General features: G+C 46.4%; 1 protein-coding gene across 2 annotated transcripts in view; it reads left to right on the forward strand.

Moving 5' to 3' along the window:
- Positions 1-13,642, forward strand: part of LOC139548806 (nectin-3-like protein) — a 77,754-nt gene extending 64,112 nt beyond the window's left edge. For both annotated transcript variants that reach the window (XM_071358657.1, XM_071358656.1), the window contains exons 5-7: positions 712-829; positions 1,027-1,178; positions 10,439-13,642. In XM_071358657.1, the coding sequence (XP_071214758.1) occupies positions 712-829; positions 1,027-1,178; positions 10,439-11,103 (935 nt within the window). In that variant the 3' untranslated portion in view covers positions 11,104-13,642. The remainder of the gene's footprint in view (positions 1-711; positions 830-1,026; positions 1,179-10,438) is intronic.
- The last annotated feature ends 1,838 nt before the right edge of the window (positions 13,643-15,480 follow it).

Consider the following 15,480-nt stretch of genomic DNA (forward strand, 5'->3'; position numbering starts at 1 on the left):
AACATGACACACTGATAACGTCTTGTTCCCTGCCTGGCCGTGTACTGTAATACGTTTTGCCTGCTCACTCTCCAGAGAAATCAAAAAGGGGAAATTGGATACCAGAGTCATTGTTTACAGTTATTACAGTACAGCCAGTGGTATCTGTAATACCTCTGGTAGTGTCTGGTTGTGAGCTGCTGGAGAGAGTGGATTATTACCCCTATATCTCTACGCTCTGACCTGTCTGAGGTAGGCTGTGTCTGTGTCTGTCTCTCTCTATCTCTCTCTCTCTCATGCATTGTTTGTTTTCTAGGTTTCACACAGCCAACAAAACCTCTGTGCAGTAGAATTCTTCAATTCTGCTTTTCCATTTTGATTATCACTTGTTTTGTTCGTATATTGCTTGCTTTTTCCTCCTGGGGGGAAAGCTCATTTGTCATCACTGTACTGCTAGAGGTCACATTGGCCATTGTGTAGAATGCACAATGCACTCTAGGGTATTTTATTTTTTAAATGAATCTCCTGTTTTGTATAGAAAGAATATTGTGTTATTAAAGGATCCTGATCATAGTGTATCTTGTACAATAGGCCTATATGGTATGTACCCTAGTCTACTTTATTACAAAGTAGCTACAGTAAGTAACAAATAATAATAATAATAAAGAATAATAGGATTGTAGAATAAAGAATCAAAGCATTATTTTCATAGATATTGTGCTTCTTTTCCAGTTGCTCCTGAGGTGACGGTGGTAGGATATGATCAGAACTGGTTTGTTGGTCAGGAGAATGTGAAGTTGGACTGTGGAGCCAAAGCAAACCCACCTGCCCACCACTTCTCCTGGACCAGGTCAGGGTCCTCTAGCTAGCAGCTTACCCACCCACTACACCCCACAACATGCTATACACAAACCGCATCACAAATAGCACCCCATTGGTCAATAGTAGTGCTCTATAATGGGAACTACTACTGTGATCATTGCTGGCTAGTAATATCCAGATAATGTTTGTATCGCTGTGTTTGTATATGATCTCCTTTCTTTACAGGTTGGATGGGCCGATGCCTGACGGTGTGGATATAGTGAACAACACTTTTAGTTTCACTCGTCCTCTGGAGAGAAATGACTCTGGACTGTACAGGTGTGAGGTGTACAACGACATCGGTCCACGCAGTCATGACATTCACGTCTGGATACAAGGTGAGAGAGAATGGCCTTCGTTAAACCTTTCAAACAGAGTTCTCCCACCATGACACCAGAGGAGAAAAGAGCAGCATAAACACACACTATCAGCACCAAAGGTTCAAACTGTTGTAGTTATGACAACATTAGATATCTGTGATAAGAGAGGTAGTGTTTCACGCTGTTTGTTTTTGGGAACACAGTATGCACTAATATGCAACAATATGCCTGCTTGTCAATGGGACCACAGTGTGCAGACATTTAGCCCTTTTTTTGTTTATCTTGTTTGTTGTCCAAGGTTATTTGTCAGGGTTGGACACAATGCATTACACACAGATACAGTAACAGACGCTAGTATATTCCCTCCTCATGAAATAGGATGTGTGCTCCCATGCTCTGCTGTAAGAGCTGCATGGAGTTTCCGTTCACTCATCGAGAGATTACTAATTATATTTACTTTAATTTAATACACATTAATTAATGTCTGACTCGCTAAACAGACAGAGGATTTCCCCCCCCAAAGCTCTCGAAACATAGTTTTTATAAATTTGGCCTCACTTGGCTACGGTACTGGGCTGTTCTGCTGCAAGCGAACACTGCTTGGAGAACACACAGCCAGCAGCTTCCCCATCCCCCTCCTCTCCCTCCTCTCGTCTCCCTCTCGTCCTCTCTTTACGTTTGGCTCCTCTATTATTCTTTAGGTATGGAGCATGAGAACTGTGCTGCCCATTTGCCTCTTTCTTCTAATCTATAGCCAAACATAATGACTGCTACTCTTAGACACATTCTTCCAAGGCACACGATCTCTCTGGTTTCTCACTGAGAGCGGGAGAGCAGGCTGGAGGAGCCTCAAACTAAAGCAGGCGGTCAAAATCAAATTGTATTGGTCACATACACATAGTTAACAGATGTTAATGTGAGTGTAGCGAAATGCTTGTGCTTCTAGTGCCGACAGTGCAGTAATATCTAACAAGTCCACAACTACCTAATACACACAAATCTAAAGGGATGAATAAGAATATGTACATATAAATATATGGATGAGCGATGACCGAGCGGCATAGGCAAGATGCAATAAGATACACTATATACATATGAGATGAGTAATGTAAGAAATGTAAACATTATTAAAGTGGCATTATTTAAAGTGACTAGTGATCCATTATTAAAGTGGCCAATGATTTGAGTCTGTATGTAGGCAGCAGCCTCTCTGTGTTAGTGATGGCTGTAACAGTCTGATGGCCTTGAGATAGAAGCTGTTTTTCAGTCTCTCGGTCCCAGCTTTGATGCACCTGTACTGACCTCGCCTTCCGGATGGTAGCAGGGTGAACAGGCAGTGGCTCGGGTGGTTGTTGTTCTTGATGATCTTTTTGGCCTTCCTGTGACATCGGGTGCTGTAGGTGTCCTGGAGGGCAGGTTGACTTGAAGTTGTGAAGTTCCTTTAGGGTCGTCGTGGTATCTGCTTGAGGGGGGATATACACGGCTGTGACAATAACCAACGAGAATTCTCTAGGGAGATAATATGGGCGGCATTTGATTGTAAGGAATTCTAGGTCAGGTGAACAAAAAGACTTGAGTTCCTGTATGTTGTTATGATTACACCACGCTCCATCTGTGAGTAGGCCTGGTTCGGACTGGAGTCCCGCTCACTCGAAAACTAAGAGTGCTCCCCAAATTATACCATATTCGCTATATAGTGCACTACTTTTGACCCAAAGCCCTATGGACCTCGGTCAAAACTAGTGCACTATAAAGGTAATAGGGTGCCATTTTGGACGTGGTCTAAAGCTTGCCTGACACGCTGTCCAGGAAGGACTTGCACTGAGCAATTATCTAGCCTCTCCAAGCCAACAACATGGAGGAGTCCGGCATATGCCTCTTCTCTCACTTTAAGCTCCTGTGGACATGGATGCATCTAGGCCTAAGCCACAGTAGCAGGCAGGCAGGCAGAGCATGTTGTATCATCCCCCGCCCTTCTCCTTCTTGGCTGTCTCAGATACACTGTGATGTTTTCACAGTGCCCTGCATGGCGCTGCAAATGTTTCTCCCCACCAGCAGCATCTCATTGTTTGTGTCCCAAATGGCACCCTATTCCCTATACAGTGCACCACCTTTGACCGTGGAAGGTGTACAGTGCATTCGAAAGTATTCAGACCATTTGACTTTTTCCACATTTTGTTATGTTACAGCTTAAATCGTTTTTTTCCTCATCAATATACACACAATACCCCATAATGACAAAGGAAAAACAGGTTTTTAGACATTTTTACAAATGTATTAAAAATAAACTTAAATAACACATTGTAAGGGCTGTTGTCCTCCTCCTCCTCAGATGAGGAGAGGAGAGAAGGATCAGTGGACCAATACGCAGCAGTAGGGAAATAAGCCATCTCTTTATTTGAATACGACGGCAACACGAAAACAAAACACTTACAAAATTACAAAACAAGAAAACGACGTAGACGAAAACCTGAACATGAACTTACATAACTAAACGTAGAACTCACGGACAGGAACAGACTACATCAAAACGAACGAACAGCCAAACAGTCCCGTATGGTACAGACATGGACGAAACAGGAGACAATCACCCACAAACAAACAGTGAGAACACCCTACCTAAATATGACTCTTAATTCGAGGAAAACGCAAAACACCTGCCTCTAATTAAGAGCCATACCAGGCAACCAAAACCAACATAGAAACAGAAAACATAGACTGCCCACCCAAAACTCACGCCCTGACCATATACACATACAAAAACAACATAAAACAGGTCAGGAACGTTACAGAACCCCCCCCTCAAGGTGCGAACGCCGGGCGCACCAGCACAAAGTCCAGGGGAGGGTCTGGGTGGGCAGTTGACCACGGTGGTGGCTCAGGCTCTGGACGCTGTCCCCACACCACCATAGTCACTCCCCGCTTCTGTCTTCCCCTCCCAATGACCACCCTCAAACTAACATCCCCTAAATGAACAGCCAACACCGGGATAAGGGGCAGCACCGGGAGAAGGGGCAGCACCGGGAGAAGGGGCAGCACCGGGAGAAGGGGCAGCACCGGGACAAGGGGCAGCACCGGGACAAGGGGCAGCACCGGGACAAGGGGCAGCACCGGGATAAGGGACAGCACCGGGATAAGGGACAGCACCGGGATAAGGGGCAGCACCGGGATAAGGGGCAGCACCGGGATAAGGGGCAGCACCGGGATAAGGGGCAGCACCGGGACAAGGGGCAGCACCGGGATAAGGGGCGGCAGGTCCCGGCTGAGAGACTCTGGCAGATCCTGGCTGAGGGACTCTGGCAGGTCCTGGCTGAGGGACTCTGGCAGGTCCTGGCTGAGGGACTCTGGCAGGTCCTGGCTGAGGAACCCTGGCAGGTCCTGGCTGAGGAACCCTGGCAGGTCCTGGCTGGACGGCTCTGGCAGGTCCTGGCTGGACGGCTCTGGCAGGTCCTGGCTGGACGGCTCTGGCAGGTCCTGGCTGGACGGCTCTGGCAGGTCCTGGCTGGACGGCTCTGGCAGGTCCTGGCTGGACGGCTCTGGCAGGTCCTGGCTGGACGGCTCTGGCAGGTCCTGGCTGGACGGCTCTGGCAGGTCCTGGCTGGACGGCTCTGGCAGGTCCTGGCTGGACGGCTCTGGCAGGTCATGGCAGGACGGCTCTGGCAGGTCATAGCAGGACGGCTCTGGCTGGTCATGGCAGGACGGCTCTGGCTGGTCATGGCAGGACGGCTCTGGCTGGTCATGGCAGGACGGCTCTGTAGGGAGGAGAAGGAGAGACAGCCTGGTGCGTGGTCTAGGCACTGGCTGCGCTGGAGAGGAGGAAACAGCTGGAGAGAGAACCCGGAGAGACAGCCTGGTACGGGGGGCTGCCACCGGAGGACTGGTACATGGAGGTGGCACCGGGTATACCGGACCGTGAAGGAGGACACGTGCTCTTGAGCACCGAGCCTGCCCAACCTTACCAGGTTGAATGGTGCCCGTAGCCCTGCCAGTGCGGCGAGGTGGAATAGCCCGCACTGGGCTATACTGGCAAACCGGGGACACCATTCGTAAGGCTGGTGCCATGTATGCCGGCCCGAGGAGACGCACTGGTGGCCAGATGCGTTGGGCCGGCTTCATGACATCCAGCTCGATGCCCAACTTAGCCCTCCCAATGCGGCAAGGTGGAATAGCCCGCACTGGGCTAAGCACGCGTACTGGGGACACCGTGCGCTTTACCGCATAACACGGTGTCTTACCAGTACGACGCCTTCTACCTCCACGGTAAGCACGGGGAGTTGGCTCAGGTATCCTACCCGGCTTTGCCACACTCCTCGTGTGCCCCCCCCCAAGAAATTTTTGGGTCTGACTCACGGGCTCCCAACCGCGTCGCCGCGCTGCCTCCTCATACCAGCGCCTCTCAGCCTTCGCTGCTTCCAACTCCGCCTTGGGACGGCGATATTCCCCTGGCTGAGCCCAGGGTCCTCTACCGTCCAGGATCTCCTCCCAAGTCCAGAAGTCCTGGTTGCTCTGTTGAGCATTCCCTTGCCGCTTGGTCCTAGGTTGGTGGGTGATTCTGTAAGGGCTGTTGTCCTCCTCCTCCTCAGATGAGGAGAGGAGAGAAGGATCAGTGGACCAATACGCAGCAGTAGGGAAATAAGCCATCTCTTTATTTGAATACGACGGCAACACGAAAACAAAACACTTACAAAATTACAAAACAAGAAAACGACGTAGACGAAAACCTGAACATGAACTTACATAACTAAACGTAGAACTCACGGACAGGAACAGACTACATCAAAACGAACGAACAGCCAAACAGTCCCGTATGGTACAGACATGGACGAAACAGGAGACAATCACCCACAAACAAACAGTGAGAACACCCTACCTAAATATGACTCTTAATTCGAGGAAAACGCAAAACACCTGCCTCTAATTAAGAGCCATACCAGGCAACCAAAACCAACATAGAAACAGAAAACATAGACTGCCCACCCAAAACTCACGCCCTGACCATATACACATACAAAAACAACATAAAACAGGTCAGGAACGTTACACACATTTACATAAGTAGACCCTTTACTCAGTATTTTGTTGAAGCACCTTTGGCAGAGATTACAGCCTCGATTCTTCGTGGGTATGACGCTACAAGCTTGGCATAACTGTATTTGAGGAGTTTCTCCCCTTCTCTGCAGATCCACTCAATCTCTGAGAGGTTGGATGGGGAGCGTCAATGCACAGCTATTTTCAGGTCTCTCCAGAGATGTTCGATTGGGTTCAAGTCCGGGCTCTGGCTGGGCCACTCAAGGACATCCAGAGACTTGTCCCAAAGCCACTCCTGCGTTGTCTTGGCTGTGTGCTTAGGGTCGTTGTCCTGTTGGAAGGTGAACCTTCGGCCCAGTCTGAGGTCCTGAACGCTCTAGAACAGGTTTTCATCAATGATTTCTCTGTACATTGCTCCGTTCATCTTTCCCTAGATCCTGACTAGTCTCCCAGTCCCTGCCGCTGAAAAACATCCCAACAGCATGATGCTGCCACCACCATGCTTCACCGTAGGGATGGTGCCAGGTTTCCTCCAGATGTGATGCTTGGCATTCAGGCCAAAGAGTTCAATCTTGGTTTAATCAGACCAGAGAATCTTGTTTCTCATGGTCTGAGAGTCTTTAAGGTGCCTTTTGGCAAACTCCAAGCGGGCTGTCATGTGCCTTTTACTGAGGAGTGGCTTCCGTCTGGAAGTGCTGCAGAGATGGTTGTCCTTCTGGAAGGTTTCCTCATCTCCACAGAGGAACTCTGGAGCTCTGTCATTATGACTATCGGGTTCTTGGTCACCTCCCTGACCAAGGCCCTTCTCCCCCTATTGCTCAATTTGGCTGGGCGGCCAGCTCTAGGAAGAGTCTTGGTGGTTCCAAACTTCTTCCATATAAGAATGGACGCGACTGTGTTCTTGGGGACCTTCTATGCTGCAGACATTTTTCTGTACCCTTCCCCAGATCTGTGTCTCGACGCTCTATAGACAATTCCTTCGACCTCATGGCTTGGTTTTTGCTCTGACATCCACTGTCAACTGTGGGACCTTGTAAAGACAGGTGTGTGCCTTTCCAAATCATGTCCAATCAATTGAATTTACCACAGGTGGACTCCAATCAAGTTGTAGAAACATCAAGGATGATCAATGGAAACAGGATGCACCTCAGCTCAATTTCGAGTCTCATAGCAAGGTGTCTGAATACTTAAGTAAATAAGGTATTTCAGTTTTTATTTGTAATAATTTTGCAAAAATGTCTAAACCTGTTTTCGCTTTGTCCTTATGAGGTATTATGTGTAGATTTATGAGTTTTTTTAAAAATTTAAATACATTTTAGAAGGCTTTAACGTAACAAAATATGGAAAAAGTCAAGGAGTCTGAATACTTTCCGAATGCACTGTATATTGTGCCTATTGGAGCCTATATTGTGCTCAGTGCTCCCCATCATACACCATGTCCCTCTCTAGCTACCAGGATGAGATGGCACTGCAGTGAATAGCTGCTGTCTTACGGGCTCCTCACCAATTTTGCTATTTTGTGTGTTTTTTATGTAAACTTTTTTGTACATAATATTTTCGCCATCATTTCCTATGACCTCGTACCCCTACACATCGACTCTGTAATGGTACCCTGTGTTTTAACCCAAGTTATCGTTACTCATTCTGTATTTATTCCTCGTATTATTGTTTTTCTATTATCTATTTTTCCTCTATGAATTGTTGGGAAGGACCCATAAGTAAGCATTTCACTGTTGTTTACAAAGCATGTGAAAAATTAAATTTGATTTGATATGAGGAGGTCCAGCCCTGGAGGTTGGGCGTGCTTGTCTTAAGAATAAGGAGGAGGCGTTATATATCAGCTCACTGACCTTGAGCTGCCTCTCCCCTCCCCCTTCTCCCCCCTTTACATTATCACTGGTCCCTTAGTCACTGCTTTATAATTGCAGGTTAGTTAGATTCTCACTCAGTCAGGTAAATTGCAGCCATGAAGGCTATGCTTGCTGCCATCCTGGTTGCATTTGATCAGTCGTAGCTAAGACTCCAGTGTTAAGGGGAGATAGAAAGCAGTCCTAGTGCAGCTTAGACTCCAGTGTTAAGGGGAGATAGAAAGCAGTCCTAGTGCAGCTTAGACTCCAGTGTTAAGGGGAGATAGAAAGCAGTCCTAGTGCAGCTTAGACTCCAGTGTTAAGGGGAGATAGAAAGCAGTCCTAGTGCAGCTTAGACTCCAGTGTTAAGGGGAGATAGAAAGCAGTCCTAGTGCAGCTTAGACTCCAGTGTTAAGGGGAGATAGAAAGCAGTCCTAGTGCAGCTTAGACTCCAGTGTTAAGGGGAGATACAAAGCAGTCCTAGTGCAGCTTAGACTCCAGTGTTAAGGGGAGATAGAAAGCAGTCCTAGTGCAGCTTAGACTCCAGTGTTAAGGGGAGATAGAAAGCAGTCCTAGTGCAGCTTAGACTCCAGTGTTAAGGGGAGATACAAAGCAGTCCTAGTGCAGCTTAGACTCCAGTGTTAAGGGGAGATACAAAGCAGTCCTAGTGCAGCTTAGACTCCAGTGTTAAGGGGAGATAGAAAGCAGTCCTAGTGCAGCTTAGACTCCAGTGTTAAGGGGAGATAGAAAGCAGTCCTAGTGCAGCTTAGACTCCAGTGTTAAGGGGAGATAGAAAGCAGTCCTAGTGCAGCTTAGACTCCAGTGTTAAGGGGAGATAGAAAGCAGTCCTAGTGCAGCTTAGACTCCAGTGTTAAGGGGAGATAGAAAGCAGTCCTAGTGCAGCTTAGACTCCAGTGTTAAGGGGAGATAGAAAGCAGTCCTAGTGCAGCTTAGACTCCAGTGTTAAGGGGAGATACAAAGCAGTCCTAGTGCAGCTTAGACTCCAGTGTTAAGGGGAGATAGAAAGCAGTCCTAGTGCAGCTTAGACTCCAGTGTTAAGGGGAGATAGAAAGCAGTCCTAGTGCAGCTTAGACTCCAGTGTTAAGGGGAGATAGAAAGCAGTCCTAGTGCAGCTTAGACTCCAGTGTTAATTGGAGATACAATGAGGTCCTAGTACAGCTTAGACTCCAGTGTTAAGGGGAGATAGAAAGCAGTCCTAGTGCAGCTTAGACTCCAGTGTTAAGGGGAGATAGAAAGCAGTCCTAGTGCAGCTTAGACTCCAGTGTTAAGGGGAGATAGAAAGCAGTCCTAGTGCAGCTTAGACTCCAGTGTTAAGGGGAGATAGAAAGCAGTCCTAGTGCAGCTTAGACTCCAGTGTTAAGGGGAGATAGAAAGCAGTCCTAGTGCAGCTTAGACTCCAGTGTTAATTGGAGATACAATGAGGTCCTAGTACAGCTTTCAGTGTGTCTTTGTAGTCAGGCTCTTCATGTGTCTCTAGAGATACAGGGAAGTCAATATTCAGACACAGTAATCCTCTCTCTGGCTCTGTCTCTCTGTCTGTCTCTCTTTGTCTGTCTCTGTGTCTCTCTTGTCTGTCTTCTCTGGCTCTGGGTGTCATCATAGTAACTAGCCACTGAAGGACAAATCAGAGGCAGGAACCTCGCATCGATCACACACTGCTTCATCTTCTCACATGACTTCCCAGAGAGAGGGGAAGAACAAATCACACGCATGCACGCGTGCGCACACACACACACACACACACACACACACAGTCGTCTTCCCCTCTTAAATCCCCATTTTCTCTTTACTTTCCACCAGAGTCACTCACTCCTTTACAGAGTCATTCACTCCTTTACAGAGCCCCGAGTCACTCACTCCTTTACAGAGCCCCGAGTCACTCACTCCTTTACAGAGCCCCGAGTCACTCACTCCTTTACAGAGCCCCGAGTCACTCACTCCTTTACAGAGCCCCGAGTCACTCACTCCTTTACAGAGCCCCGAGTCACTCACTCCTTTACAGAGCCCAGAGTCACTCACTCCTTTACAGAGCCCAGAGTCACTCACTCCTTTACAGAGCCCAGAGCCTTTGGTGTTTGTCCAGACACTTTACTTATTTAATTAATATGCTCTTTCAAAACAACGTGTTAGAATTTCAATTAAGCTTTTTTGTAAACTGTCATTTTCTAACAGGTTATAAACATTAGTGTATTCTATTTGTTCTGTATTCAATGATTATACTGTGTCACCAGTCAGATTCATACTAAAGACATTGATTCCTACAGATTATTAACTGACATTAAAAAAATATATATTCTGTCATGCCATTCCCTCCCTCCATTAAACCTCATCTCTGCCCCCCCTCTCTCTCTCTTTCACAACCATCTTCTATCCATCCATCAGATCCTCCCCCCACCACGGCACCAGTCCCCACCACCTCTACTCTCCTCTTCCTGGACACCAGTGACACCAGCATGGCCCCCAACAAGCGGCGAGGAGCGAGCGGCCACTTCACCTCACCCACCTTGGCCTCCCTGTCAGACAGCAGCCTGGGTACCATAGTGGGCGGGGCTGTGGGCGGGGTCCTGCTCCTGGGGTTGCTGCTGATCCTGGGCGGAGCTTGCTTCATGCGCAAGCGGAGGACCTTCAGGGGTGACTACTACACCAAACAGTACCTGGGCCCCTCCGACATGCAGAAGGAGTCCCAGCTGGACGTGCTCCAGCCCCACGAGCTGCAGGAGGTCTACGGGGACGGGCACAACTCTACCTGCAAGGACAGCCAGGAGCTGAAACCCAAGCCGGGACTGGGAGGTGACATAATTTACCCCAATGACATCAAGGACAAGGAGGACTGGGGCGACGGCCACAGGGGCCTCCGGGAGGGCAGCTACTACCCTGTTGAAAACCACAACAACATCCACCACCCCAAAGGGCCGCTCGTTCACACTCCCACTGTGACCAACGGCTCCCCCTACCTGCCGGAGGACTGCTATGACAACGGCACAGACAGCGAGTATGTGTCCCACATGGATGGGTCTGTGATCTCACGCAGAGAGTGGTATGTCTGAGAGCTACAGGGAAGCTGGAAAATACCTTTTGGCTCAAAATGACTCGGTGAGACAATAATTTAACAGGCGTTGAAATAGATATGTTATAGAGAATTTGTCAATTCAATAAACAGACTCTTCTAGACAAGAATGAACATTCCCGGCTCATTTGTGTGCTCTGACCCCAAGGACTTCCATATGACTTCCATATGGAGTGTGTTATAATGTCGTAGCATCTCAACAGATGATCGCAGGCTGGGAATGGCAGTAATCTGCTGTCATTATCCGCTTAACTTTAGAACTAGGGTTCATTTGGCAAGGGTTTCTCTGTACTACGTTGTTTCAACAGATGTGAGCGGTTCACGTTGTGTCGTTCTGCTTTTATGTATGTAAACACCTGTCTTACGTCATGAGTCTGGCATTTCAGCCCTCATTAGTGAAATATTTCTATCCCTTTTGAAAATTCTAAACTATGTGCCCATATGTTGCATCAATTCAAACCCCTCATATTCAATGACATTTCCCCAAACAATTGCCTGTAATCATATGACTTTATGACTTTTTCATAAAGGTTACATTCTGATTGCTTGTTGCTGTTGAGAGCACCTAAATCAGATTATATTTTAGTTTTCAAACTGTTATACAGATGTGAAAGGGAAAAGAATTCAACAATGTGACAAAAAGGGAGCAATTTGCCAAGTTTATGGTTCTAGATGACGATAGAATATATCCACATGTTGTGAGCAGGATGTACAGTGATACTGTCAGGACTATGGGACGTGATAAGCACATCGGAGGAATACATCTCAAGATGTGTATCTATTTAGGACAGTGTATTGCACATGTTCTTTAGCATTGATGGCACATTCAAGATTGTGTCCCAAAAGGCACCCTATTCCATATACATTCAGTGGCCAGGTTATTAGGTACACCCATATAGTCCTGACTGTCATCAGCATGACGCAATAGGAACCGGGATTTGTCGGACCAGGCAATGTTTTTCCACTCCTCAATTGTCCAGTGTTGGCTGACAGGAGTGAAACTCAGTGTGTGTCAGTGTGATCTGTGATGGATTTTCTCCAGTACACAACCAGGCACCATGACATGGTCTTTGTCCCAAATGGCATCCTATTCTGTACATAGTGCACTACTTTTGAACAGAGCCGTATGGGCCTTGGTCAAAAGTAGTGTACTATATATGGAATTAGGATTCCATTTGGGAATGAGTCCATGACATGAGGTTGTAGCTACAAAAGGGTTGACATCACCAGTGATCATATCTCCATTAGCTGATATTGACCTTCCATTTCCTGTTCCTGCTCAGCCGGTAGCTTCGTTCTACCTGAGAAACTAAAGGATCAAAGTGGCCTCTCCAAAGCCTCGCCGTTAAAGGCAAGATCTCTTCAGTCAATTGGTCGGGTGGAGGGGAGCATGTATACACTGACTGTTGGAGGAGGGGGTTGTAGAGGGGGAGATCTCCCTGTGGCATTTCAAGATGGGGCTTGGTTTTAGCCTGAGGTTTCTTTGTTTCTTCTTCTGGGGTTTTGCAGATTGAGGGCACACTCTTTTTAATTTGATCCTTCTTTTTGTTGTTGCTCCCAACCCTTTGGTGGCTCATAAAACACTTGCGTATCACACACACACTCCACATGCTGCCTGCTGCCTAGGCCACTCCAACCCTGCCATGTTCAAAGCCCAGCCCTCACCTCAAAGTTTTAGCTTTTTAATTAACTTCTCCTCCCTGGATGGACTTGGCAAATGTTTGACCTCAGTGATGTGTAGAGCATCTGTGTATGCAAGCACACTCATGTGTTTTATCTGTTTGATTCAAGGCTTCCAGCGTGTGCCTGACTAAAATGGACAAAGCCCCTCGGTGAAAACTTTTCTTAGCTTAGCTACTGCTCAGACATCCACCCAGGGGTTGTGGGCACGTAGGCTAGATACAATGCAGGGATAGAATCTCATGTCTTTGACTGTTTGTCTGTACACACAATGTGAGGTTAGCTTGGTCTTACTCCCTGTTTTGAACATTTGTCCAAATACAGGCTGGCCTTTGACATGTCATTTCATTGGGAGTGGAAGAAAGTGATTGAATGTTTACTTTGGCAAAGCTTTTGTTTTCAACTTGACCTTCTTTGGAATGGAAAGAGATTAAGTTATTGTTGTGCCTATACTGCTTTCATTTCATTTGAATCCTTTATGGTTTATTCTTCTGCTTATGTATATATGTTCATGATTTCTATGTGTGATGATTCATGTGTTGATGTAAGTCCTGAAGGCCTCTGGAGAGAAAGGTTGGTGCCTTATGTCCTTTTTATGTCCTTTTTAGTATTTATGATTTTGTTGCTTGTTTTTAAACCAGCACAGTTGACTTAAGGTGAATTGTTTAGCCTTATACACACAGACTCTTGTAGCAGCTTAAGTTACAATGTACCTGAAAATTGTATTTCACTGGAAAATTACATGGGTAGTACTAAGCAGGCCAGAATCATAGTCAATGTTATTGTTTTGTAAATATGCTGGCTTTTTTTATTCTTTATTAAAAAACAAATGTTTTGTATTTTTTGGGTCTGAAATTGTCACAGTGCATTAGATTATTTTATATTAAAAAAAATTGATTTCACCTTAATTTAACCAGGTTGGCCAGTTGAGAACAAGTTCTTATTTACAACTGCGATCTGGCCAAGATAAAGCAAAGCAGTGCGACACAAACAACAGAGTTACACATGGGATAAACAAACGTACAGTCGATAACACAATAGAAACATCTATATACAGTGTGTGCAAATGTAGTAAGATTAGGGAGTTAAGGCAATAAATAGGCCATAGTGGTGAAATAATTACAATTTAGCAATTAAACACTGGAGTGATAGATGTGCAGAAGATGAATGTGCAAGTAGCGATACTGGGGTGCAAAGGAGAAAAAAAAGAAATGACAATATGAGGATGAGGTAGTTGGGTGGGCTATTTACAGATGGGCTGTGTACAGGTGCAAAGATCGATCAGCTGCTCTGATAGCTGATGCTTAAAGTTATAGACCCCACCCAATGTTTGAGTCTTGCCATAAACAACCCAACAAGTATTAGCTAATTAACACAAGCAGAGCACCAGGGAGAGAACATCAGAGGCCATAGCTGAACAGAGAAATTGTTTGAGCTCATGGGCTCGGAAATAACTAAATGCTGCAGAGGGTGGGAGAGTGCAGCGCAGTTATAACAAAAATGTTGTCAAGGGCCACCGCCGGCCAGGCCAGCTCTCCTTGGTGTGATGTAACGAGGACTGTGGACTGCAGAACACCTACAGCAGAGATGTCATGGCAGAGTGAGAAGCAACTCTCTGCTGTCTGTCAGATGGGTGTCGTGATCTGGTCATACTGCCCAGTTTGGAAAGAGGAACCTCTCAGTCCCAGATGAACACATGGGTCAGTGCTGCACCTCTGACCGTGAGAGAGAGACGGGGCGCCAGACAAGGGGGAGAGCGGGGCGAAAAGGTTCTCCATACATCAGCAGTGGAGTGCTGTCTCCACGGTGACTTGGTTCAGTGCACTTCATATAGCAGGCCAGGCCATGGAGAGGGTTAAGGGTTTACTTCTGAAGCCTTTGTTTTTCACCATTTTCCTCTCCTCTCTATAAAACTGCCATTTCTCTTTCTTTACGTGTTTGGCAGACATAATGTAAGCCTGGAAACATGCAGTATCTACTGTATGACTCCCTAAAAGAAAATTGTTTCTATACTCCCCTAGTCACTTGACCTTTTCAAATCATACATGTGGCTGAATGTGAAGTACATTAAGTCATTTGCATGCGTGAAACTTCTTTGACAAATACCCGTGAAATGAACAGGGCAATTTAGGAAAGAAAGAAGCAGCCGTTTTTGTTTGAATGAATCAGTGGATATTCATTGTTTTCGGCTAAAGGGTTGTATTTGGTTAAAGACTAGGTAAGGACAGCACAACAAAAGCCCTTTTGTACTGAGCACCTCCTCTGAGACTGAGAGCAAAGACAATGAAGGTTTTCAGACTGAGGGCCTTTCACAGATTATACTCTACCGTAGCTGTGCTGTTCCCAGCCTGCTCTCTCTCTCTCTGCTGGATGAGAAGATAGCTGTGTTTGTCACAAAGTTTTAAAGAGAGGGTGGAGAGTGATGGGAGCTTACAGTCGTGGCCAAAAGTTGAGAATGACACAAATATTAATTTCTACAAAGTTTGCTGCTTCAGTGTCTTTAGATATTTTTGTCAGATGTTACTATGGAATACTGAAGTATAATTACAAAGATTTCATAAGTGTCAAAGGCTTTTATTGACAATTACATGAAGTTGATGCAAAGAGTCAATATTTGCAGTGTTTTTCAAGACCTCTGCAATTAATTGACAGCCCTGGCATGCTGTCAATTAACTTC

This window comes from Salvelinus alpinus, chromosome 22, assembly GCF_045679555.1.
Source record: "Salvelinus alpinus chromosome 22, SLU_Salpinus.1, whole genome shotgun sequence".
NCBI classification, from domain to species: Eukaryota; Metazoa; Chordata; class Actinopteri; order Salmoniformes; family Salmonidae; genus Salvelinus; species Salvelinus alpinus.